The sequence below is a fragment of the Mesocricetus auratus genome, unplaced genomic scaffold (assembly GCF_017639785.1).
Source record: "Mesocricetus auratus isolate SY011 unplaced genomic scaffold, BCM_Maur_2.0 Super-Scaffold_100013, whole genome shotgun sequence".
NCBI classification, from domain to species: Eukaryota; Metazoa; Chordata; class Mammalia; order Rodentia; family Cricetidae; genus Mesocricetus; species Mesocricetus auratus.
In genome coordinates, this window is record NW_024429196.1 from 59,442,676 (window position 1) to 59,467,606 (window position 24,931).

Sequence of the window (24,931 nt, forward strand, 5' to 3'; positions counted from 1 at the left end):
ACAGGCAACAGAGGCCCAGATGACCTCACCAGGTGGCATATGCCAGTGAGGACGAGAAGTCATCCCAGTGAAGGTTTGGAGAACACAGTAAAATGGTTCACTGTAAGAAACAGACCTGTTTTCACCAACAGGAATACGCAAAGAAGAACCCAAGGAGTACCTTCACAGTGGGGGGGGGGAAGACTGCAGCTTAATGGTGAGAAAGGAGAAAGGAGATTGGGGGCAGCAAATGTTACAGGCCTTGGTGGAGTTCCAATGCAAGGCAGGAAATACACAGCAGACACAACCCTTATAGATGCTATCTGCCTTGTAGAGGTCCACACACGATGACAGAATTTCCAGAATAGTGAGAGTGTGTAGGAGGAAGTCTGATGCCGCCATTAAACATGTGACTTACTAGAGGCGCATACAGATGAGGTAATAAAAGGGCGGTTTACCACACCGCTAACCACACCCACTTTAGGCAGGACTAAAGACGTATACGGCTGGACGTAAAGACGTATACGTACGTAGGCGGAACTACGTCACTAGCCAAGCCCACTTTTGGGCATGGCTAGGGCGTTACGAGGAAGGCATAAAAGACAGCGCACAGGAAGTCTCGCTCTCTTTTCCTGGAGTTCGGCTTCCGGTCCAGTCGCTAGCTGAGATCTGCTGGGCTTCTCGGGGTTTGGTATCTTGTGAGTAATTTTCTATATAAAATACTTAGCCTTATTTTCAGTAATTGTGTGTCGCGTATCGGTACAGCGTCCGTAAAGCCAACAGTTTGGTGTCGGAGCGGGATTGGAATCGGGACCCAGGGCTTCTCTCGGCCCGACCAGGCACACGTGGACTCTCCTTTCGCTAAGTTCCTCACTACTTCGCTCGGCAAGGCACGATTCCTGCCGCCAGGAACCAGCACCTTCTACCTGCCGGTAAGGTTAGGCGGAATTCCAAGGTTTCTCTCGCGGCCACGTGCTGTTTTACTGGCGGCCAGCTGACTCCGACCACGTGCTCTTTCGCTGGCAGCCTGTTGATTTCGGCCTGAATTACTCCATTGGTAACAAACGTAACTGCTTTATACAATGTCAACAGCTAACACTATGATGCAGGATGTTAAGAATTTTCTTGTTTTTTGTATGGATGGGATTTTAGAAAGGGTTGAGGACCTACCTGAAAGGTACTTCCTACCCACGATGGTGACTATTAGCTTCATAATCAATATAATTTTGTTAATGAAATGGCTCAAAAATAGGAATAAACTTATACAGGTCATGCAGTCATCGCAGGATAGTTTTGAAATCTTAATACAAAGGATTCAGGAAATGCAAAATTCATTGCAGGAGAGTAAGAAAGGGTTGGTAGAAAATATTCAGGATATTAAAAATGATAATGTAGGTCTGACGAACAGGTTTAAAGAGACGGAACACAAAATTGAATTATTTTCAGGAAAAATGTGTTCCATAGATAGAATTGAAAAATTGGAACATAATGTGGAAACATTTAACGACAAACACGGTTCCATGTTTGATGATTTCACTAGCAAATTACAAAGACTGGAACATAAAATTGAAATGCTAGCAGAAAAGAATTGTTCCATGTCTGAGAGCAATGGTAAACTAACTGATAGAATATCATTTGTTGAAGGCAGTTTACATGCTATTGAGGTACTTGCTAAGGATGAGAATATTAGAAATTTGGAATCACATGTAAATGATGAATGTAAAAAAATGAAAGATTCCATGACATCCTTAGAAAATCATTTGTCCCAAGAACTTCAAGAGCTCAGAGAAACAATGATGAATAGACTGCAGGATTTAGAAGACGCTCAATCTGATACTTCAGAATCAGAAATACAGGCAACAGGTCAGGACAGGAGTTTCCCAAAGCTTCTCAAATGCCGGAATGATTTCCCTAAGGTTGCTATGCGTTCCCCTATGGTTTTTCCAGTATCTGTATCAGAAAAACCAGCAACGAAAAAACAATCAAATGGTCCCATTGCTTATCACTGGGAGCCTATACAGATGAAGGATCTAAAAAATATTAAGGAGGCCATTGTCATGTATGGTCTTCATTCTCCCTTTGTCAGAGAGCTCCTAACCTCATGGGCTACTGTAAATAAAGTAACCCCAAAAGACTGGGCCCAATTAGCCTCTGCAGTACTCGAAAATTCTTGCCAAATTCAATGGAGAGCTTTGTGGAGGCAAGAAGCAAAAGCAATTGAGATTCAGGAATTGCAGAACGGTCATGAAGTACCCCAAGACAAGATTCTTGGGGAGGGTCCTTACGCTGACACGCAGGTTCAATCTGCATATGACGAGCACATGTTGTCTTTGTGCCGTACAGCTGCTTTAAATGCCTTGGATAAGGTTTGTGAAACAGGAGAGATAATGCAGCCCTACACCAAGGTATTACAGGGCCCAAGGGAAAGGTTCACTGAATTTTTAGAGAGATTATCCAGAGCAGTAGAGGTACAGGTAGCGAACCCAGAATCCAGGCGTCTTCTTATAGAATCTTTGGCGTATGAGAACGCGAATCCTCAATGCAGGCAGGTAATTTGGCCATTAAAAATAAGATCAGCGCCATTGGAGGAATGGGTTCTGCATACAGCGAACCTGGAATGTAAAAGTCAGGATACAGGAGCTTGGGTAGGTGAAGCTATTTCTACAGGTTTGAGGAGGCACCAGGATGCCAAATACCCTACCTGTGATGATATAGAGGCATGGGTAGGGAAGGCAATCTCAAAGAATTTAAATAGGCGTAAAGATGCAAAATGCTTTAACTGTGGTAGAATAGGACATCTTAGTAGGAACTGTAGACAACGCATTCCTAGAAATAATGCTTTTACCAGGAATGTATCAAACAGAAGGCCTAAGCCTCCTGGTCTATGCAGGAGGTGTGGGAAGGGGCGCCATTGGACTGATGAATGCTTTTCCACAATAGACAGACAAGGTAGATCTTTACAGCAGGGAAACGGGCTTCCGGGGCTCCATGGAGCCCGAAGAGGAAGATTATCCGGTCATTCCCAGTGACAGTGGAGGACAGCCTCTCCCAGGACAATTAGAAGATCCACTGCCCATTGTAAATAATATGGCACTGGATAATACATTAGCTCCAGAGGATGAATCAATTACATCAGGAGGAGATACAAAACATATATATTGGCAAACTTCTATACAATATCATAGACCCAAACTTCCGGTTAAGGTAAATAATAGGGTGATTTACGGATTACTGGACACCGGAAGTGACGTCACTATCCTTAATCAGCAGTCCTGGCCACAAAACTGGGCTTTAAAAGAGGTTAATGTTCAATTCTTAGGGATCGGAACCCTATCTGAAGTTAAACAGAGCGTTAGATGGATTGACTTTATTGGGCCAGAAGGACAGAGAGGAAGGTTAAAGCCATACGTTGCAGATATTGCTATAAACCTCTGGGGTCGTGATCTACTCCAGCAATGGAATACGCAGATTAAAATTCCTCCTGTATCAGCTAGGAATTATAGACAAGCTCTTAGTGGTAGTAAGAATATAGTAAGACAGTACAGAAAACAGATGCCAAACGTACAGGCTGTGCAGAAGCAAGATGCTAGTGCCAAACCTACAGAGCAACCAAAAGCTCTACCATTAAAATGGCTGACAGATGAACCCGTCTGGGTGGGTCAATGGCCTATGACATCTGAGAAGTTAGAGGCTTTGGAGAAGTTAGTTCAGGAACAGCTAGATGCTGGACACATTGAGGAATCAACTAGTGCGTGGAATTCGCCTGTTTTTGTTATCAAGAAGAAGTCTGGTAAGTGGAGAATGGTTACTGATCTTAGAGCCATCAACAAGGTAATTCAGCCTATGGGGTCTCTACAACCTGGGATGCCGTTACCTTCTCTAATTCCTAAGGATTGGCCAATTATAGTTATAGACTTAAAAGATTGTTTCTTCACCATACCGTTACAAGAAAACGACAGAGAAAAGTTTGCCTTCACAGTACCTACCTATAATAATTCCCGTCCGGTACAGAGATTCCAGTGGAAGGTACTACCTCAAGGTATGTTAAACAGTCCAACTTTGTGTCAATATTTTGTGAATAAACCTCTAGAAATAATTCGTAAAAAATTTCCACATTCGTTAATATATCATTATATGGATGACATATTATTGTCTGATTCAAATAAGGATACTTTGGAAAAGATGTTTGAGGCAGTAAAGGAAATTTTGCCTCGCTGGGGATTACAAATTGCCCCAGAAAAAATACAAAGAGGAGATTCTATTAACTATTTAGGTTATAAAATAGATGCTCAGAAAATTAGACCACAGAAAGTACAGATCAGAAGAGATCGTTACCGGACTCTTAATGATCTTCAAAAACTATTAGGAGAAATCTCTCAATTACAGACGATTATTGGTGTAGAAGGGCATGATTTAAAACACCTGAAAATGGCTTTAAAAGGAGATAAAGACCTAAACAGCCCACGAGTACTATCAGCTGAGGCTGAAAAAGAATTAGAATGGGTAGAAAAGAGAATATTAGAAGCACATGTGGACCGTGTGGATCCAAATCTGGACTGTATTCTGGTTATTTTACCATCTAGAGAATACCCCTCAGGAATATTAATGCAGAGGGATGACATCATTCTAGAATGGGTATTTCTGCCACATAAACAGAATAAAAAATTGAAAACCTATATAGAAAAGGTCTCAGATTTGATATTAAAAGGTAAATTAAGGCTTCGTCAACTGACTGGGAAAGACCCAGCTGAAATTATTGTACCTTTAACGAATGAGGAAATTTCCTCCTTATGGAAGGATAATGAGTATTGGCAAATAGCTTGCAGTGACTTTTTGGGAAGTATTAGTAATAACTATCCCAAAACAGAGAGAATCAAATTCATAAAGAAAACAATTTGGATTCTTCCACGTATCGTGAGGCAAACACCTATTTCTGGAGTTCTTACCTTCTACACGGATGCAAACAAGTCAGGTAAAGCAGGGTATAAATCAGGAAATATAAGTAAAGTAGTTCAAAGCCCTTACAACTCCGTACAAAAGGCAGAGTTATATGCCATTCTGATGGTACTTAAAGACTTTACAGAGCCTCTCAATATAGTCACGGATTCTCAGTATGCAGAAAGAGTTGTCCTGCACATTGAGACTGCAGAATTTGTTCCTGATAATACAGAATTAACCTCATTGTTTTTACAATTGCAGGAAATCATCAGAAACAGGACTCATCCTATATATATAACACACATCAGATCCCATACAGGTCTGCCAGGTCCTCTGGCACAAGGCAATGATGAAATTGATCGTTTATTAGTAGGTAATGTGTTGGAAGCTTCAGAATTTCATAAGAAACACCATGTTAACAGCAAAGGTTTAAAGAAGGATTTTTCTATCACCTGGCAACAAGCCAAAGAAATAGTAAGAAATTGTCCCAGTTGCTCATTGTACACTCAAACTCCATTACCAGCAGGTTGTAATCCTAAAGGTGTTCACAGAAATGAACTTTTGCAAATGGATGTATTTCACTTCCCAGAATTTGGCAGTTTGAAATATGTACACCATACTATAGACACGTACTCAGGCTTCCAATGGGCTACTGCCCTCGGTTCTGAAAAAGCTGACTCTGTTATTACACACCTCTTAGAGGTAATGGCTGTTATGGGTATACCTAAAACAATAAAAACTGACAATGGTCCAGCATATGTCTCCAGTAAATTGGAACAATTCTTCAAATATTATAATATAAAACATGTAACTGGTATACCTTACAATCCCACAGGACAAGCAATAATTGAAAGGTCTAACCGAACCTTAAAAGAGATGCTTCATAAACAGCCAGGGAAAACAAAGACACCTAGACACAGGTTACACAATGCTTTACTAACGTTGAATTTTCTTAATGCTGATGAAAAAGGACAAACTGCAGCAGAAAGACACTGGACTACAGAGAAGACTTCTGAACTGAACCAACCGGTGTATTTTAAGGATGTTATGACCTCAGTCTGGAAACCAGGATATGTGTTACGTTGGGGAAGGGGTTATGCTTTTGTTTCCACAGGAGACGAAAAGATTTGGGTTCCATCAAAATTAATTAAAATTCGATCAGAACAGAAAACATCTCAGGAGGAGGAAGATAACAGCCCATCTACAAATTCATAGTCCACAATGGGTAAAGTGACCTCCTAAAAGGAAAGAGAAGTGCTTTGTTTTTGTCCTCACAGGTAAACTCAGCAAAGAATACTGGACATATGGATTCCTGTAGAAGAATGAATAGCTACCCTGAGGACCATCAAACACACACTGTGTGGTATCAAAGTCTAAATCTCTCTATATTGCTTTTTCATAGTACACCTTTATCTTTATTTCTTCACATACCTCAGTTCCCATTCATCAAAGTGAAGCTGGCTTTGGAGTTGGATTGGCTCTCCTACTCTAAACCCAAGCATATTATTTAAATACAATTCAGAATTTCTGTATTATATCAAAGAGCCATTGATATAAGACAGAAGAAATAAAATGAGGGACTGTTATCTATGGATTTCTTTTTCTGAACAGTCTAATTTCCTCCAGGTTTTCCATCTTCCCTATTGTCACCTCTTCTGTATGCATACATATGAAAGTTAAAATATTTCTTTGTTAACAGTAATGTTTGAGTTTTCCAGAGAACAAGGGATTTCCTGACAGCAATCTTCAACTGCTTCCGAAAGAGAATGAGGATCCACTTCCTTGACTTCACCTGATTCGACTGGAGGCATCTGAACTGCCCCACATCATTGACTCCACCTGACAAGCACTATCCTGAAACTGGCTTGAAAATACATCACTCTACACATCTCCGGACCAAGAAACTGAAACAGCACATCTTCTACAATCTGACCAGAGCTTCAATCAACACTAGAACCCTAGTCAGGAACTTCAATCAAGCATCTCCTGCCATACTGAGACTGTCTGATCTACTGAGATTTTGTTATACTAACATTTTCTTTTCACAGGTCCCCATGAGATTATCATCGTCCCATCTCAGCAGGAAGTAGTTTTGAGAATTCCACGCCCCCTGTCCCTACTATTGATATTATAAGATTACACCTGTTAGTGTTAGGTTTCAATTATTTTAGAGTTGGGATTGGAAGGAGGTGTTCATATTTGGGTGTTTCTTTAAGATAAGTTAAGGTTTAGATTGAATAGATGTTTGATACATTTTGTTCATGGACACAAGTTAGTTGTCCTTTTTTAGACTAAAAGGGGAATTGTAGGAGGAAGTCTGATGCCGCCATTAAACATGTGACTTACTAGAGGCGCATACAGATGAGGTAATAAAAGGGCGGTTTACCACACCGCTAACCACACCCACTTTAGGCAGGACTAAAGACGTATACGGCTGGACGTAAAGACGTATACGTACGTAGGCGGAACTACGTCACTAGCCAAGCCCACTTTTGGGCATGGCTAGGGGCGTTACGGGGGAAGGCATAAAAGACAGCGCACAGGAAGTCTCGCTCTCTTTTCCTGGAGTTCGGCTTCCGGTCCAGTCGCTAGCTGAGATCTGCTGGGCTTCTCGGGGTTTGGTATCTTGTGAGTAATTTTCTATATAAAATACTTAGCCTTATTTTCAGTAATTGTGTGTCGCGTATCGTTACAGCGTCCGTAAAGCCAACAAGAGTGGGTGAAGGAGGAGGCAGGAAGAGCCTCCAGCACTAGCCCTGCCATTACTGCATTCGTGGAGTCCACCGAACACATAGAATTCTAACAGACAGGAGACGTGATGGGGGACCCTGACGGTCAGGCTCAGCAGAGGACAGTAACCCAGTGACACAGAACACACATGGGTTACAGACTTAACTCCATAGGACCCTCTTCACCAAAGACGGCCTAGAGTGAAGAGGACAAGGGAAATCAAGGAGATGAGATCAAGGTCAGCAGCCACCTCATTGTAACTGTCCCTGCAAATTTATTTACTAACACAGATGCCCAGAGAACCCAACAACACAGCAAGATGCCACACAGACAAAAGCAGCTGATCTCCCAACGGAGAAATTGTCTGCTCCCAAGGCTGAGCAAGAGAGGATTAAGTGGATGGCTTACCATTTCTACCAACATCCAGTTTAGTCATCCAACAAGAACAAAGGAATATAAAATTCTAGCAATAAGAAACAAATGAAGGGGGTTGGAGAGACGGCCCAGCAGTTACATGTGTATTGTTCTTGCAGAGAACCAGAGTTTGGTTCCCAGCACCCACTTGGCAGTTCATAGCCACCTGCTAACTCCAGCTTCAGGGCCTCCAACAGTCTCTTTTGACCTCCAAGGGGCAACTGCACTCATGTGCACAAACCTCCACACAGATATATGCATATACATAATGAAATATTAAAAAATTATTTTTTAAAAGAAATGAATGGGAGACCAGGGCTATGGACCCAATGCTTTCTCTCTGCCCCCTGACCACACACACTAGAGCTCTCTGAGCTGCCTATGTAGCATGAGCACTTTAGTAGATTTACCTTTTGGTAATGATAATCACTGTCTTTAAAAAGCCTGGGTTTTCTCAATGCATCTTTAAATGTTTTTAAAATGCTTCATATCTAGTCAAGTTGAAGTTTTTAAGAACTTGATTTTTAATTTAAATAAAAGTTTATGTTCTAGTTCGCTTTCTGTTGCTGTAATAAGCATCACAACCCAAAAATAACTTGGGAAGGAAAGTATTTGGCTTATAACTCACAAAACAGGGGATAACAGAGAGAGGCTAGGGCAGGAGCAGAAGCCATGGAGGTGCTGCTTACTGGCTTGCTCCCCATGGCTTGCTCAGTCTGCTTTCTTACAGAACCCAGGACACCTGCCCGGAGATGGCATTGTCACTTAGTGCTCTGGGCCCTCCCGCATCAATCATTAATCAAGAAAATGCCCTATAGACTTGGCTACAGGCCAATCTTATGGAAGCATTTTCTCAGTTAAAATTCTCTCTTCCTAGATTATCTCTAGCTCGTGTCAAGCTAACAAAAACAACCAACCAAGACATTGCCTACATTACAAATTCAACATCCCTAACATCAACCACAAATACTTCAAAATCTGAACTTTTTTGAGCAGGCACCTGTAGTTCGTTTTTTTATTCTTTGGGGCCCCCCCACCCAGCTCCCAAATAAATACACAGAGACTTATTTTTACTTATGAATGCCTGGCTTCATCTTGGTTTGTTTCTTGCCAGCTTTTCTAAGCTAAACTACATTTTGCCTCTGGGCTTTCTACCCTTTTATTCTGTATGTCTACCTTTCCTTCTTACTCTGTGGCTTGCTGTGTGACTGGGTGGCTGGGTCTGGCAACCTCCACTCCTTTTCTCACTCTTCCTCGTCTTTTCTTGAGCCCAGATTTCTCCTCCTATTCTCTCTGCCTGCCTATTTCTCTCTCCTACCTAGCTACTGGCAAGCAGGAGTTTTAGGCAAGCAAAGTAACACATCTTTGCATCATTAAACAAATATTCCACAGCATAAGCAAATGTAGCACATCTTAAACTAATATTCCACAACAGGTACCACAATGGTGAACCCACACTGACCCCATGTCACAGACTGAAGTCAGAAAGTAGGCACACTAAAAACACTGTACAGAAATTACCTTTGAGATGTACACAAAGGGCACATATAACAAAATGATGAAGCATTCATAAATTTCATGTCTAGACTTGGGGCTCATCTCATTACATATATGTGAATGTATCAAAATACAAGCCCTCACTCCCACCCCCAGCACATGCACACCGACACAAATTGAATAGATGGTTTTTAAAAATGCTCTATAGAAAGACTACATAATGGGATTGGGAGTATGGCTCAGGGATAGAATACCTGCCTTGAGTTATGGGCCTGGCTTTAATTTACAGCACCTCAAAAATATGCATACTTAAACTTTTCCACAAGAAAGCATACTGTCACTGTCATTCTTCCTGGTGATTATCTGAGAGTCTTTACTGTCCAGAGCCACTAAACATGAGGCTCAGGTGACTGGTTCTGGCATGCCAAAGGCGAGATTTTCTGAAGCCATCTCCTCTCTCCTACACTGAGAATGAAAAACCCTCAGGACACCTGTGCTGAGCCTGGCTAGCCCACTGCTCTCCCAGCCTGTCCTTGCCAATGAAGAGGCAGGCTTCCACATACATCTCTCCCGCCATCTGCCACCACCTACAGGACATGGCATCCCATTAGCAGGCCTCTTCAGTGCAAAGTTTATTTTGAAAGTTTTTTTGAGACTATTAACTCCTCTTTAATTTTTCGCCCTTATCTCACATCTGCTCTTCTGAAAAAGGAACACTTTCATAGAGAAAACAATACTGTTTCAATCTTTATGAAAACGCCACCTGTTCCCACAGCTTTCCAGCATGACAAAGATGCAAATTCACCCAGAAGCTTGTGGTTTCTGGTTACCTAAAACGAATGTAGTCCCCAGCCAGCTCCTCAACACTATGGACACAGCGATGGAGGTTTTAAATGTGAGGCAGGAAAGCACTACAGATGGAGGCAAGTTTCTGTTGAGCTGGGACATCCACAGAGGAAAGACCATGGCTGAAGAGTCCCATACACCACTGAAAATGGCCCCAAAGAGAGGCACAGCTCAAACCAAGTGCTGGGATCACATGCAGCCACACAGCCTTCCAGTCAGTGCCCAGCTCCAACACAATAAAGCAGCCTCAATTCCCTGTACTCAGAACTCCTGATGCTCGACAGTCATCAGAGATGTGAAACCAGGGATGCTGGCTACTTTTCCAGTCCCGCCAACACCACACCACAAACCACCACAGTCCACCCCAGCCCTATCTAACCATTAATGGATTGTGTATGATCGTTATAATTCAGAACAAAATGAAGGCTTCCAGATCAGCCTCAGTAAGCAACAGTAAGTTACAGTGTTCTGATGGTGCCTACACACAGGGAGATGCAGGAAAAACATTTGAGCATTTACTAAGGGTTTTACGGTATTAGTAAAGCGGTTGAGGCCTGGAAAGCTGAGACTCAAGAAGCAAAGCTAAGAGGCACCATATGGGCAGCCAGTGGGAGCAAGCCCAAGTGGGAGCTGGAGAACCACGAGATTCTGTTGTGGCCTGGTCTCGCCTGACTCCAGCTGGTCAAAGCCAGCCCCTGGTACAAACGCAGGGTTGACCACGGCACTCACATCAAAGTGCCATTGTGGCTATGTTACAAAGCGAAAGGTTGTGTCTGTGTCCCGAAATATTTACCAGTGACAATCCCTGGGATGGATGCAGGAGAGATCAAGAGGAAGGGGAAACAAGGCTGGCAAAACAGTGGAAATTGTAGTTTTGTACATGTTTGAATGTTTTCATATAAAACTGTTTTCAAGTTATTATCAGTCAGTTTTAAGAAAGGTGCTTAAGTAAGAATGGAACCTAGAGACTGTGAGAGGCTCTCTTCCAGCCTGGTATCCTGCCTTGCCTTGAGTGACATAAAGAAAACTGAAAAGTACACCCACAAATCTGAGATGATGGCCACCTTTTGCCAATGACGGTCACTATACACAAAGGACAGCTGCAGCTTAAATGAACTAATTCAGGAAAGCATAGAACTGATAAATGTTACAGCTGACCTCCACGACAAAGTCATCGAAACAGCTTCCAAGGACTGTGAACTGGCTGGCCCCGGCTGCCACCTAAACAACTCGGCCTGGAGTAGAAAAACTAATATAGCTTACTAAAAATCTAACATTCATATAAAAACCCATTGAACTTTAAGGGAAAAGTAGGCCAATAAAAGGTAAAGCTATTGAGCTACAAAAGGAGCGTTCAGAAACAAGAGCAGAGACATAAGTATGGTGGCACATAGCTATAATCCCAGCTCTGCAGAGGTCTTGGGGGAGGGGACTTATTTCAGGGCTAGCCTGGGCTACACACTGAGAAACACAGTGAAGTAAACAAGAGCCACCTGAGGACTTTGGATAAGGAGCTGAAGACTGTTAGGAAGAATCTGTATCTGGTTCTTGCCTGAGGAAACCAAGAATAGTTCTTCAAGGGATCAGTATTGTGGGCTGCCTGTTCCCAACAGTGGGTCGGAAACCTACAGTTGCCCTGACTACAGGATGCACCCTACAGAAACATCCAATGAACACGCTGTGGAAATTCCACTATTTGCTGCTTTTAAGAATGGCGATTCCCATTTACTCTGTATCTTGTACTTAAGAGAACATGCTCAGGTACTGCACTATGTTTCTTGAACTTCTCTGTGCAAATTTAAACTCATCCAGTCAACAAGAAGGGGCACAGGAAGAGAGACCTATTTACAACTTCAAAAAGCCCTGTAAACTTTCACCTCTTCTGGTCTCTGGGGTGTAACGGGAGGGAGGAGGGGGCACTCACAGGTGGCTCCTCGTTCAGTGTCTGCAGCATCCAGTTTTCCAGTGTTTCGAAGTCTCTAGGACCCTGGTACTTCACCGCTTCTTGGCCAGGCTTAAAAAACTTCAGGCTGAAAGAACAAGAGCAGATTAGGAAGAGCAGAAGTTTAAAAGCTACTCTGGGTCGACAGCAAACCCATGCAGTGAAACAGCTTCCAGGGATGGCAGCCACGTACCTAGCTGCCACTTAGAAAATGCTTCAAAGGGAAACAAAAACGGTGCTGCAGGAGGCAGTATGTCCCTATAGTCTAAACTTTCACACATTTCTGATGTTGCTCAAGGAAAATACAATTGGGCTGAAAACTTCCGGATGCATGCTGTGAGTTACACCTGCCTTCAGTATTTCTCCCAGGGTTGGTTCTCCTTGTTGGTATCCCTTACTTCATGGCCTCTGACCTCTGGTCTACCTTGTTCCTCCTGATGCCTGTGGGCCTCACTTAGGCTCACAGCAGACAAAACCCTCTTCTGCAGTAGGTATCTGCAGACCAACAAGGCATGTGGATACCGGGTCACTGGTGGATCCCCGTCATCAGGGCACTCTAGCTGCTGCAGTCCATCTGCTCACTCTCCCCTCCATCTACTCCCATCCCCACACCCCTGCCTGCATCCCTGTGGAGAAAGAATCTTGTCTACTAACTGGCCTCGGAGGAATCTGCAGAGATGAGGAACAGTTCCTCTGAGGGTGAGCAAAAGACATCACCAGAGGATGAACTTCACACCGGTGATCTTGGTGCCTTAGAAAAAACTTCACAGAAGCTGTCAAGACTGTATTATACATGTGGCTCCTGTCAGAAGAAAGGTGATGAGGGCCCAACAGGCACGGGCTTGGTAGTAAAAGTGTTTACCTAGGAGCCCTCTAACACCTCCCAGAAATGATTTGGATTATGGGAAGTGATACAGATGTTTAAGTTAGGATGTGCACACTCAGAATGTTGGTGGAGTGTCACAGGCAGTGTGTGCTGCAGTGACACAATATGACTGGCCTGGCAGCCCATAAAGTATAAAAATTCATTTCCTATAGTTCTGGAGACAAAAATCCAAATTCCCAGTGTCATACGTCCAAGGTCTACAGTGGCTTTCTGGTTCCCTGAGGGCACCCTCTCCTTGTGTCCGCATGTACAGGAAAGCCGAGAGAGAGCTCTCTGGAGCCCCCTTAATAATGTCCACCTCCTACACAAACACACTGGGGGTTAGAATGTCAGTCAGCATGTTTCCAAGACACATTCGGACCATTAGCAAACAGGTAGGTTCCCTTTAAATGAAGCTTTGAAACAGAAGTCTTAAAATGAAGTTCCATAGCTATACAAGGAAACAAACGACATGGTGGAGTTCTCCAAAGGCTGAGGTGGGAGGATGGCACATCAGAGGCTAACCCAGGATCCACAGTGAAACCTGGTCTTGAAAACACCTGAGGATGCGGCTCAGCACACACAAGACACTAGGCTCCATCTCCAACATCTCAAAAGAAAGGGGGACAGCACACTGGCTACATTCGGCAGTCAGAAGGGCAGACTGACTTTATGGAGGACATGAGCAGATGCCAGTGTCGTCAGGCGCATGGAGACACACGATCCTCAACTTACAGCAGGTGTACCTCCTCACAAGAGCCTCAGGAGGGTAAAGTTACCTGACACCAGAACAGTGTTCAATGTCTCCTGTAACTCACTGTGCTGAAGGCTGCATGAGGCTGCTTCTGCCTCATCATGAAGGTGAAGGATCTCCAGTCAACCTATCATTAAGTCTGGGACCATCTACACAAGGAAAAGCTAAAGTCTAAGTAGATTTAGTCACTATACTGTACCTCCAATGAAGAACATATGAAAGCTAGGCACAGAGGCACACACTCAATATCCAAAGTGTGAGATTCCTCTTTAAGTTGAAAGGGCCCAGGGAGAGCAGGAAAGCTGTTACAGACCCTCCCCCATCAGCCTGCAGCCCTAATCCTCAGTTGACAGAGGTGAAGGAGGTGGCAGATGGAGTGAAGTGGCAGATGGGGCTGGCCCCAAGTTCAGCCCCCAAGTTTGTATCACAAACTTTCCATGGATATGTGTGTCTCCTGGTGATCTGTATCTCTTCCTGGGAAGCTATAGAGGAGAAAACCCCCACTTGGGTGTCACTCTGCATAGACTATGACAAAGAATACCACAACTGATAAGCTAGGGGTCTGATTGTGACCTCCAAAAGAGAGCTATTAAAAGCCTAATCCAACCTAAGGATGTGGCCTCACTCAGAATCAGACCTTCACAGAGGTCAATGTGACTTGTAATCTCACAAGAAAGGGAAATTTAAGCACACAGATATATGCCCGTGTGTGCGTGCCCGTGTGTGCGCGTGCCTGTGTGTGTGTGTGAGTGTGTGTGTGTATTGAAAACAGAAGCCTTAAAATGAAGTTCCGTGGATATACGAGGAAACCAAGCTACATGGTGGAGTTTTCCAAAGACTGAGGTAGGAGGATGGCACATCTGATATATATGGTCCAAAGATGTAAAGAGTTGATGCTGATGCAGTTTGGATCTGAAAAGCTCATCCATTACAGTCTTGGTTTCCTCTGTGGGGCTGCTGGGAGATGATGGGACTTTAAAAAAGTAGACCTAGTGGGAGATCTCAGGTCACTGTGGGGGTATACTCTTGACTTCTTGACTACTAGACTGAGACCCCAGGTTTCCCACCCCTCCTTTCTCTCTCTGCCTCTTGACTGACAGTAAGTGCTCTATCATACCATTATGACTATATGCCACACTACTGCAAGCCCCAAAGCAACAGGGCCAGTTGACCATGGACCAAAACTTCCCATCAAGCAACAGGGACAACTGACCATGGACTAAAAGTTCTAATCAAGAAACAGGACAATTGTCCATGGACTAAAACTTCCAAAACTGTCAATCTTTTGAGAGGGAGGGAATTGAGACAAAGTGTCACTCTGGTTCAAGTTGGCCAGGAACTTACTAGTAACCTTTCCTCTAAGTATCTTGACTATTTTGTTAGAGTAACAAAAAGCAAACCCCTGAGAAGCCAGAAAGCAGCATACAAAAAATGGCCCAAGGAGGTTTCGGAAGGAAGTTGGCCTCCAGCCTCCAGCCTCCAGCCTCCAGCCTCCAGCCTCCAGCCTCCAGAACTGTAAGGTTCTTTCTGTTGTTTTCAGCCGCTGGAGATCAATACTGGTGCCACCCCCACTTAGTTCAGCCCCTGCTCGGCATGTCCTCCCAAACAGACACTCTATCTAAAACATTTTCCTGAACATGAGCAGCCATCTCCAGGGGCTATGAAGTCAAAGTGGCTTCCCTCTCTAACCCCATACTCCATTTAAATGTGCCAGGAGGAAACGGATGTTTTTAAAGCCTGTATTCTGACACAAACCAGAGCTCGGGCATCTACAGCCATCTTCTGATAAGGCTTTGCAACAACTGTTCGAGACAGGGCTGTTTGAAAGGAATTAAAAGCACACACAGGTATTCTTGCCTGCCTCAGTGCAACCACCTACCCAACACTCTGCCTCCTGCATTCTGTAAAGACCAAAGACAAACAAAAGCTTGTCCTTGGGCTCTTCGGCAAGCCCCTAAGCAACATGGGAACCCCTCTCAGATCACACTCACTACAGCCTGAACTTAAGTCTACTTTCTTTACACACACACACACCTTGACTCTCCAGACCTGGAAGTTGAATACAGCTTTATTCCTGTGTAAATTATCCAGTTCATAGTGCATTTATAGCAACAAAAGTGATTGAGACCCCCCTCCTTTATTTAAGAAGTCAGTTTGTTGGTCAGCTTTCTGCTGCTCTAACAAGGAGCTGGGACTTCAGCTTGGAAAGAGAAACAGTGTATTTTGATTCCCTATTTTAGATGATTAGGGCCCGGAGATGACTTGAATTTGCGGCCTTTGGTCTGTACCAAGATAGAACCTAGCAAACGTCTCCTCACAGCAGACATGAAGCAAACAAACAAACAAAACAAAACAATACAGGAAGAGGGCTGAGATCACAATATTCCCTTTCTAGGACACAATTTCAATGAACTACCACCCACACCCTGAAGATTCTATGTGTTCCCCAAAGACCAGTCTTCTGGCCAGTCTTTGTCACACGGGTTTTGGGGAGAACATTCACCGGAGTGTGGCAGCCAGTTATCATTTGGTTCATAACCCATGCATATGCCTGTCAAGGGAGTAAGTGGCTGTTTGTGAGGCTCGCTGCACTCTGCTTTGGTACCCTCCTTCCAGCAAAGACAGACCTGACGCTAGCTGCAGAGGATGTAACTTTAGGAAAGGTCTCTAATCAGCAAGAAAAAGAAGCACTGTAGCAGTGGTAACCGTTCAAACCAAAGTGCTAACGAAGTCTGAGCGGGCTGTGTGAAACGTGCTTGAAACATCAACTGGGCTGGATTTCAGGCAGCCAGACCCCCACCGCTGCCCAGCAAATGCTCACTTTCTCATTAATTGGAAAAGCCAACATAGTGTAATTAAGGCTTTCCCATGCATAGTACAAAAGGTGTCTACAATACAGTGTTCAATATAACCTTGTCCTAGTAGCAGGCCGGGACCACCTGCTTACATCCAGTGCCTCAGATCTATGACACAGACAGCAGATGCACCACTGTGCGGAGCCCAGCACAAAGATGCATACATTCTCTTTGCTACTTACGTGGGGTATCCTCGCACACCCTGGGCAGAGCACACATCGGAGTTGGCTGTGCAGTCCACTTTAGCCACATAGACCTTGGCATCCTCCATGCTGTTGTACTTGTCTCCCAGGTCATTCCAAGTTGGCTGCAGTCGCTGGCAGTGTCCACACCTAAAGTCAGAGAAGAGCACATTGAGGTCCAGGTCCCAGGGTAGCCAGATTACCACCTCAACCTTCTTCACCAAGCAGTCAACTCTCCACCCTTGCTTTTCCCAAACTGCAACAGACGGATAGCTCGCAATGGCATCATTCTCCATGTTAATCAAAATTCTGCAGGCTACTGTCCTGGCATTCTTTTTTGACCTCTATGTCCAGACCCTACCTCCTTGACTTCCAGCTGGTGTACGGGTTCAACTGCAGTATTTCAGTTTCCTGGCAACCGTAACCTTGCTGTGCCCCTGGGGCTCAGGGTACACACTCTAAAGAATCTCCCTAAACCCCAGCTGGGTGAGTTGTTTGCCCTTCAGGGTTAGCTTGTGCATCACCTCCTCCAGGAGGTCTTCCTTGGCTCCCAGGCTATTTGGCATCCACCCTCTTCTCTTCCTCCCTTTCTAAAAGTCTCCCCACTCTCCCAACCAGCTTAGCACTCTGCTGCAACTGCTCCATTATTTATAAGGACAGGTCTCTTCGACTGCACAACCAAATGTACACAAATGCAAGGAGATCTCAAGATTAATTAACTCTGCCTCTGCACCTTCTCCAATCAGAAGCCTTAAAATAAATATATTTAAATTGTTAAAAATGTATTTAGACAGGTCTTGGGTATCTAAGGCTGGCTTTGAGCCTACTATGTAGCTAAAGATAACCTTGAACTTCTGCCTTTCTTACCTTCACCTTCCAAGCGCTGGGATAAGTGTGCACGACCACCCTCAGCCTAATGAGGCGCTGGAGCTCAAACCAGGGCTTTGTGCATGCTACGTAAGCTATATCTCTAGACCTTCAAACTAAGGCTGGTAGATAGACTCAAACATCTGGTATTGACTGCGTGAGTTTAGTTATACACACATATTTTAGAACACCCATCATTCAATACTCCCAGCAAGGACGTGGCTTCTTGCCTCTCTTCACATTGCACAGCATCAGGATCTCTCTTGTCACAGGACATGAAGGGCAGTGCTGACCTGATGACCATCATCTTGCATTCTCATCTGTATGCTGTACCACAACTGAGTTTTGAATGAGTGCAACCACACAGCATTGAGGCACTTTTTTCTTTCTAATCTAATAAACAGGTGATCTGTGTGTATACCATAACTACTTGCTGTATTGCCTTCTGAAAAGATCCTTTAGAAAAATGCTTACTTACAAGATTGACGGGAACCGATAATTGATATTGACTCAATAATGTCTCAAAATCTGTGGCATGTCTTTTTTTTTATAGAAGACCTGACCTGCAAACCAGACATCTAAACGTAGTCCCAGAAAGTTGGCTTCAAGCTAGGACTTCCTTGGGCAGCTAAGACAAAGCCCTGCTTTCTAAAGGCCTAAATCAAATAGAACCAGAGAGAGTTCAGTAGCTAAGAGCACTGGTTGCTCTTTCAGAGGACCCATTACCCACAGCAAGCAGGTCCCAACTGCCTGTAGCTCTGGTTCCATGGAATCTGACTTCTTTGGGCCTCCTTGGGGACACACGCATGGCACACAAACCCATAGAGATATACACATGCACATAAATAAAAATAAAATGTAGAAACAAATAAAAGCCCAAAATACAGCACCATTCCCTTTTTCTGGAAGATTGTCAGTATTCTTTTTATGTATTCAGGGTAAGTGCCAAGAAAGTCAGCACAGTCCTGCCCAAATACTCAGTGTGCACTAAGTGGCTGGCAACTTAAACAGAATGAATGAATGGGGTGAAAATCCACACAGTGAAACTCTTTCAGGATTTGACTTCTGTGAATTCAGCAAAGTCAGTTTAGCAAGGTGGTGGATTGCGGAAGGAGAGCAAGCAAAGGGAAAAAAAGGACTCCTCAAGTGTGTACACAGTGGGGCACGCAGAGTTCCTCTTCCCCAGCTGGCCCAGCTGGTGCTTAATCAAAGAAAACAGGATTGGTTCTAAAGCTGGAGCAGAACCCGGTTATGAGATGTTGCTGGGTGTCTGAAGGGTGACTGCCTTCAGGTGGCCGCCACGAGGGATTTTTTCAAGGGCAGTTCTGTTAGATGAATCTGATCTTGTTTTAGAACTGGATGTATCCTCTGCATCGTTGAAAAGGTTCTTATGACAACACAAGGTTTAAAATGAGGATAGAGATTTAGTTCTCTACACCCCAAATTAAACTGACCATCTGGGGCCATCACCGAGCAGGCATGCCCCTCTGCACCCAGGAGCATCGATGAATCCATTGGTTCTATCTAGCTGGCATTTCTGTTTTGGAGCCCTTGTGGTTACAGCACTATTGAGACAGCCAGCTGCATTTAGAAGGTGGCCTGGGGCCAAGGAACAGCAAAGGCACCTAACCTTAATCTTGACCTTACTGTCCCTGGGTTCAGTGTGACCCACAAACTGGCACTACAGGCACTGTGATCTGAGGCTGGCACAAAATCAACAGCAGGACAATCCTGCAGTCACCAAGCTTAGAACAAATAGACACAGGTCAGTGTTTTCATTACACGGTGTCCTTGCCCCCAACAGCCACGTAGGCATCTAACATTCTAGGCACTCAAACTAAGAAGTGAAGACGGGACCCAGTGTATTCCATCTTGAACTTCTTATTGTTCTTAAGTCTTATTTTGAAATCTTAGCACTCCATAGGCTGAGACAAAAAGATCATGAGTTCAAGGACAACTCAGCTACACAGAGAGGTCCTGCCTCAATTTCCCTTCAAAACAACAAAAATCTAGCTTTCAAAGGCCATGATGGGCACCTACATATCTCTAATATTTCTAGCAGAGTAGTAAGAGGCAAACAACTAAAGGCTCACTTAGGGAGCAGCATTTACCCGAATACAGTGAAAAAGAATTTGTGTGGTACCTATTACCCTGACTGGCAAAGACTAGCTGGTTATTTACTGGAAATATCCCACAATTAGAACTCCATCAGCACTGCAGACACCCCATCTCTATCTGCATGTCAATTTCCTTATAAAACTAAAAACCCATAGGTTTATTCCAGTGTGTCCTGTGGTGTGCTTAATTGGAGTCACTACACTGAGAATACTCGTGCAAAGTAACTATTAACACTCACAGGCTGTTGCAGGCTAGCAGAGCTTTCTTTCATTGGTGGTGCTACAGATCCAAAACAGGTGTTCTCAGAATGTGAAACAATGTATTCTATTTGCACATTCTTAATAGATACTGGCTGTGAGCCAGACTGACCCTTAAAAGCTAATGCAACCCTAAATGACTCGAAATGCAGGAACAACTCACTATAAAGGAAAGTTTCTCCCATTATGGAAGGCGCAATCACTGAATAAGTTGGATTCCACAGATACATTGTTCTTAACCATTTAACCCCCTTTCCTTAACGAGTCCCTACCAAGCCAGGGAAAGACTACTTAGCTCAGCAATAAACACAGCTGGCACATCCCCACATCTCCAGCGGCCTGCGCTCTAAACGCTGCTTTCTGTTCTGGACCAGAGAGAACTTCCTTCTCCGAGCATCTAGGCCCCAGTAGGAAAGCACTGGCTAGAACAATTCCTGAGGTACAGCTATCTTGAGAAGCAGCGGGTGCACTATGAAGCCCCAACCGGAGAATGGACTCTTGAAGGTGTATGACTTTAAAAAAACTGTTCCGCCTCGCACCTTCCAACTGGCCAAATGAGCACAGAATAGAGGAGGTGCCAGAAGACAGCCTTGAGTTAAAGGCCTTGAGAATACAGCTCATATCCACTCCAGTGTGCAGCGGGGACTCCACAATCGGCACTACTCCGGGATCCCAGGGGTCAAGGAACCCCCACTCCTCTACCTAGGCTATCTCTCCCCACCCTCAACACACAGAGGGGGAAATCACATTTCGGGAGGGCCTTAGATTTTTCAATCCAACCTACTACTGAAGCGCCAGCGGGGAGGACCCTCCAGGCTAGGGCACGTGGTCGCCGGGCTCTGGCCGCGTCCGGCCAGCACAGGAAGTTTGGGGAGCTGGGCAGAGGACTTGTGTGTGTGCATGTGAATGTGTGTGTGTAGGTGGGGGTGGTGGTGTCTGGGATCCAGCATCGTGGCGGAGCGGAGAGGCCTTTCCGGGTCTCCCCTCGGGGCCCGCCCTTCCTCGCGCTTGGCCCGGCGGCTAGCGCCACGTCAGCGGCGAGGCCCGAGCTCGGCGGCCCACGCCCCCCGCACAACCGGCGTCCTCCCCTGACCCCCGGTCCGGGCCCCCGCCGGCCGGCCTGCCGGAGCTGCAGTTACCAGGGTGCGAAGAACATGACGAAGTGCGCGGCGCTTTGGATCCCGTGCGTGAACATGTCGGCCGTGTACAGGTGCTTGGCGTGCGGGTCCTGCTCGGCTCCGCCGTCCGCCACCGCCTCCTGGGCCCGGGCACCCCTGCGCGAGCCGAGAAGCAGTAGGAGCGCGGCCAGGGCCGGCAGCCCGGCCAGCGGCGGGAGGAGGCGTCCTGGTCGCGGGGGCATCGCGGCGGGGCTGGCGAGCTCTCGCCCGGGCCGCGGGTCCCCTCCGCGGCGCCGCCTCCTGCCCCCGCTCCTCCCACGAGCGCACCACCACGCCCATATCCCAAAGCCCCGCCTTAACCACGCCTCCACTCGCAGAGGCACGCCCCGTGGCCTGCCAGACCTCGGAGGCAACTTGGTTAGTTCTGCTGAAAGCAGCCAGCAAGAAGTCGCTCAGATCCTGGGATCCTTCGTGCTGCACCTCCAGCGCTTTCCCAGTACGGTTCCGATCCATCTCGCCGATCTCCTCCACTTTCCCCATCCCTCCCGCAGCCTTTTCCCTTCGTTTCCCTGTTAGGAACGAAAAGGCCAAGCAGTGAAGGCACGGGGAAGTGGCAGCCTCTGTTGATCTCATCACACACCAAGACCCCTAAATTTCAGGACCAAGTTGAGCTGCTGTCAGCAGAAAGGAGGGAAATGGGCAAAACTGGGTGGGGTTTCACTTGCATGAGTCAGATCGTTAGCCTAGAGCTGAACTGTGATTTGAGGGCCTGGCCTCAGGGCATGTGACGAAACCATTTCCGAAGAGCACCTCCTCTGTTATTCGTCTCTGCCTTCACTTTGGGTGAGAAGGAAAGGGAGTCAAAGCGGCTCCTTCTTCCTGCTCTGGCTCGTGCCCTATGTGTCCTAACTCACCCTGGCTACAAAACTGAATGCCAACTACTGCTCTGGCTGAACTGACCTTGTGATGGCTGAGAGCCATTGCCTGGGCTGAGGTGTGGCAGGTGGCAATCCAAGCTCCCAGCCCTGCCTTGAGAACCTGAGCTTAAACCAGGAAGAGTGAAGCAACCAATATGCACACTTGAGAGTGTTCCCAGCGCTATGCTCTACGCAGATAAGAAGTGCACGCCGTGGTCTTTTATTGGGACCTTTCAGCAGCGTTTCCGAGAATCACCTCCTGATCCTTTACTAGTCTCATCTTCCCTAAACTAAAACCCTTAATTCCTGAGTTAGCAACAGGAAAACTGGCATCATCTGTAACTATTCTCCTTATCGTAGACCGAGCCACCTGTAAATGTTTAACCATGCTTTGCCAAACACCGAATTTCCAAACCCTGTTCTTTCAGACCTCACAGGCAGCATCTTTTGCTTGCTCCCTCTCTTCCTCTGTGTCCTCGCTCCATAAGTAAACAGGTTTCAAACAAGCACCTCTTCCCACTCTTCTGGCCTGAGCAGATATGAACTTGCCTGTGACACGAACATTCCTTTGCTCACATGAGTTTGACTATGGTAGTTTGCTGCTCAAACTTGGACAGGCATGTCATCCCTGCCCAGTGACCTTGGCATATAGACTAAAATGGAAATCCCTTGGTTTGCCGTTCAAGGCTTCCTGTGGTGTATTTCCTCCATGCCTCGAGTCTGTGAAGCTTGGTGGTGACTAAAACTCCAACTGTTCTGTCCAGTAATCTGTGATGGTCAAGCTGGAAGCTTTATGCTCCTCAATACTTCATACCCCTCCAACCCTCTCCCTGTGCAGCTGAGAAATCCCAACAAGGTCACCATTCACTCTGCTTATAGTAACAACTCCTACTCCTTTTTCATCTGCATAGATCAGTGGTTCTCAATCTGTGGGTCTCGAACCTTTCATGGTCGCATATCAAATATCCTGAACATCATATATTTACATTACAATGCATAGTAGTAGCAAAATTAGCTATGAAGTAGCAACAAAAATAATTGATGGTCACCAGAACATGAAGAGCTGTATCAAAGGGTCACAGCATTAGAAGGATGAGAACCACGGGCATAAAGCCTAGCTCTGGGAGCCCTCTCAAGCGTTCACTGCTGGTTGCTTCATGCCTGAGTCTCAGAGTTGAGAAGGAAGGCAAATGCCTTCCTTTATGGAAGTGTTCCCTTCTGTCTGCAGAACTTCAACTCCAATTATACTGATTCTACTGAGTGTGGCACCATCTGCCCTTCTAGCTTCTTCCAGGACAATCCCTTTATTTCACTGAAGACTTTGCTCCCTTCCAGCTGACAGATTTTCTAACCACTCCTTCCTGTCTTCATTCCTAGTGACTTCAGCATCTGGGTGGCTAGCACATCGACATTTTCTTCTGTCACTCCCTCATAAAAGGAAATCTAGAATGTTTACTGTTTCTAATAGCTGAGTGAAGATGCTATGGTTTGCATCTTGAATGTCCCCTATGTGGTCCATGTGTTGAAGATCCACAGTGGTGCTAGGGGAAGGTGGTGGCACTTTAAGAGGCGGCAGTGGGAGGCGTATCCCCACAGGAGATCTCAGAACCCCCACCTCTCATTGCCTGGCTCCTGAGGTGAGGAGGTGTATTCCCCATGTGGTGCTCTCTCACCACAGGCCTAAAAGCATCAAGATGATGACTCATCATTGCCCATAACCTGCAAGCCTGTGGGTCTAAATATTTTTCTCTCTGTATGTTTCAGGTTTTTATTGTAGGGGCAGAAAGCAGATTAACACGAAGGCATCCCCGTGTGATGAAAACACTCCATTCTCTTCATTTCACTGGGCTTCGCTGCAGAGTTGGCACAATCATTCCACCTGAATGAGCGACACTGGCACACCTGAGTCCACCGTCCTCTCCAGCTTCCCTGGTCTGCTTTTCTATTCCGTCTTCCTCAGGCTCCCTCTCCATGTTAGTTTCCCAGGCTCAGCCTCCAACTTGCCTTCTGTCTACCCTCACTCTCCTGGAGACCTCATTCATCCCCATAGCTGTACACACTTCCTTGGCAGACAGCACCACACAACCCATTTACAAGAAGGACTTGTCTGGCCCAGGAAGGAAAGAACTCCTGCACTGCGTACTCAGGTAGTGCCTTATCCTTCCCAGGCTCCTTACAGAACATTGGTTCCTGCTGCTATCATTTCTTTGTGTGGCAGACCTTGCTCAGTGTGGGAGCTCTACAGGGTGAGGATTGTGAAGATGTCCGATGCCCAGAAGGTATCTGACATCTGTTTATGAAGTGAAGAAATGGGGATAATCCTAGCTGTCTACTCTCAGAGGCTAAACACCTAAACAAGCAGTGAACACGGGCGCCATTACTGAACAAAGACATCTTGGCGCATCATCTTCCAACTGTGTATCTGGAGCCTTCGTGGGGCTGCAGCTCCTTCCAGCCGCAGTCCATGGGGTGCCCAGTGAAGCTCCCTGGTTACAAAGCTGTCTGTGTCTCAGGACATCCCGTGAATATTGAAGCATCAGGAATCACTACCAAACAGGAGAAACTGTAGCTTTCAGGTCCCACCTCCTCACAGTGCCACAATACCTCTAAAATAGCACTCTTAAAAGAGGACCCCATAAAAAGCTCAGAAAC

General features: G+C 45.6%; 1 protein-coding gene across 1 annotated transcript in view; it reads right to left on the reverse strand.

The window, feature by feature from the left end:
* Window positions 1-21,652, reverse strand: part of Txndc5 (thioredoxin domain containing 5) — a 34,085-nt gene extending 12,433 nt beyond the window's left edge. Inside the window, exons 1-3 of the mRNA XM_005066369.4 lie at window positions 21,384-21,652; window positions 17,003-17,152; window positions 12,329-12,434 (exon numbers count right to left, since the gene is read on the reverse strand). Of these exons, the coding sequence (XP_005066426.1) occupies window positions 12,329-12,434; window positions 17,003-17,152; window positions 21,384-21,604 (477 nt within the window). The 5' untranslated portion in view covers window positions 21,605-21,652. The remainder of the gene's footprint in view (window positions 1-12,328; window positions 12,435-17,002; window positions 17,153-21,383) is intronic.
* Window positions 21,653-24,931: the final 3,279 nt, after the last annotated feature.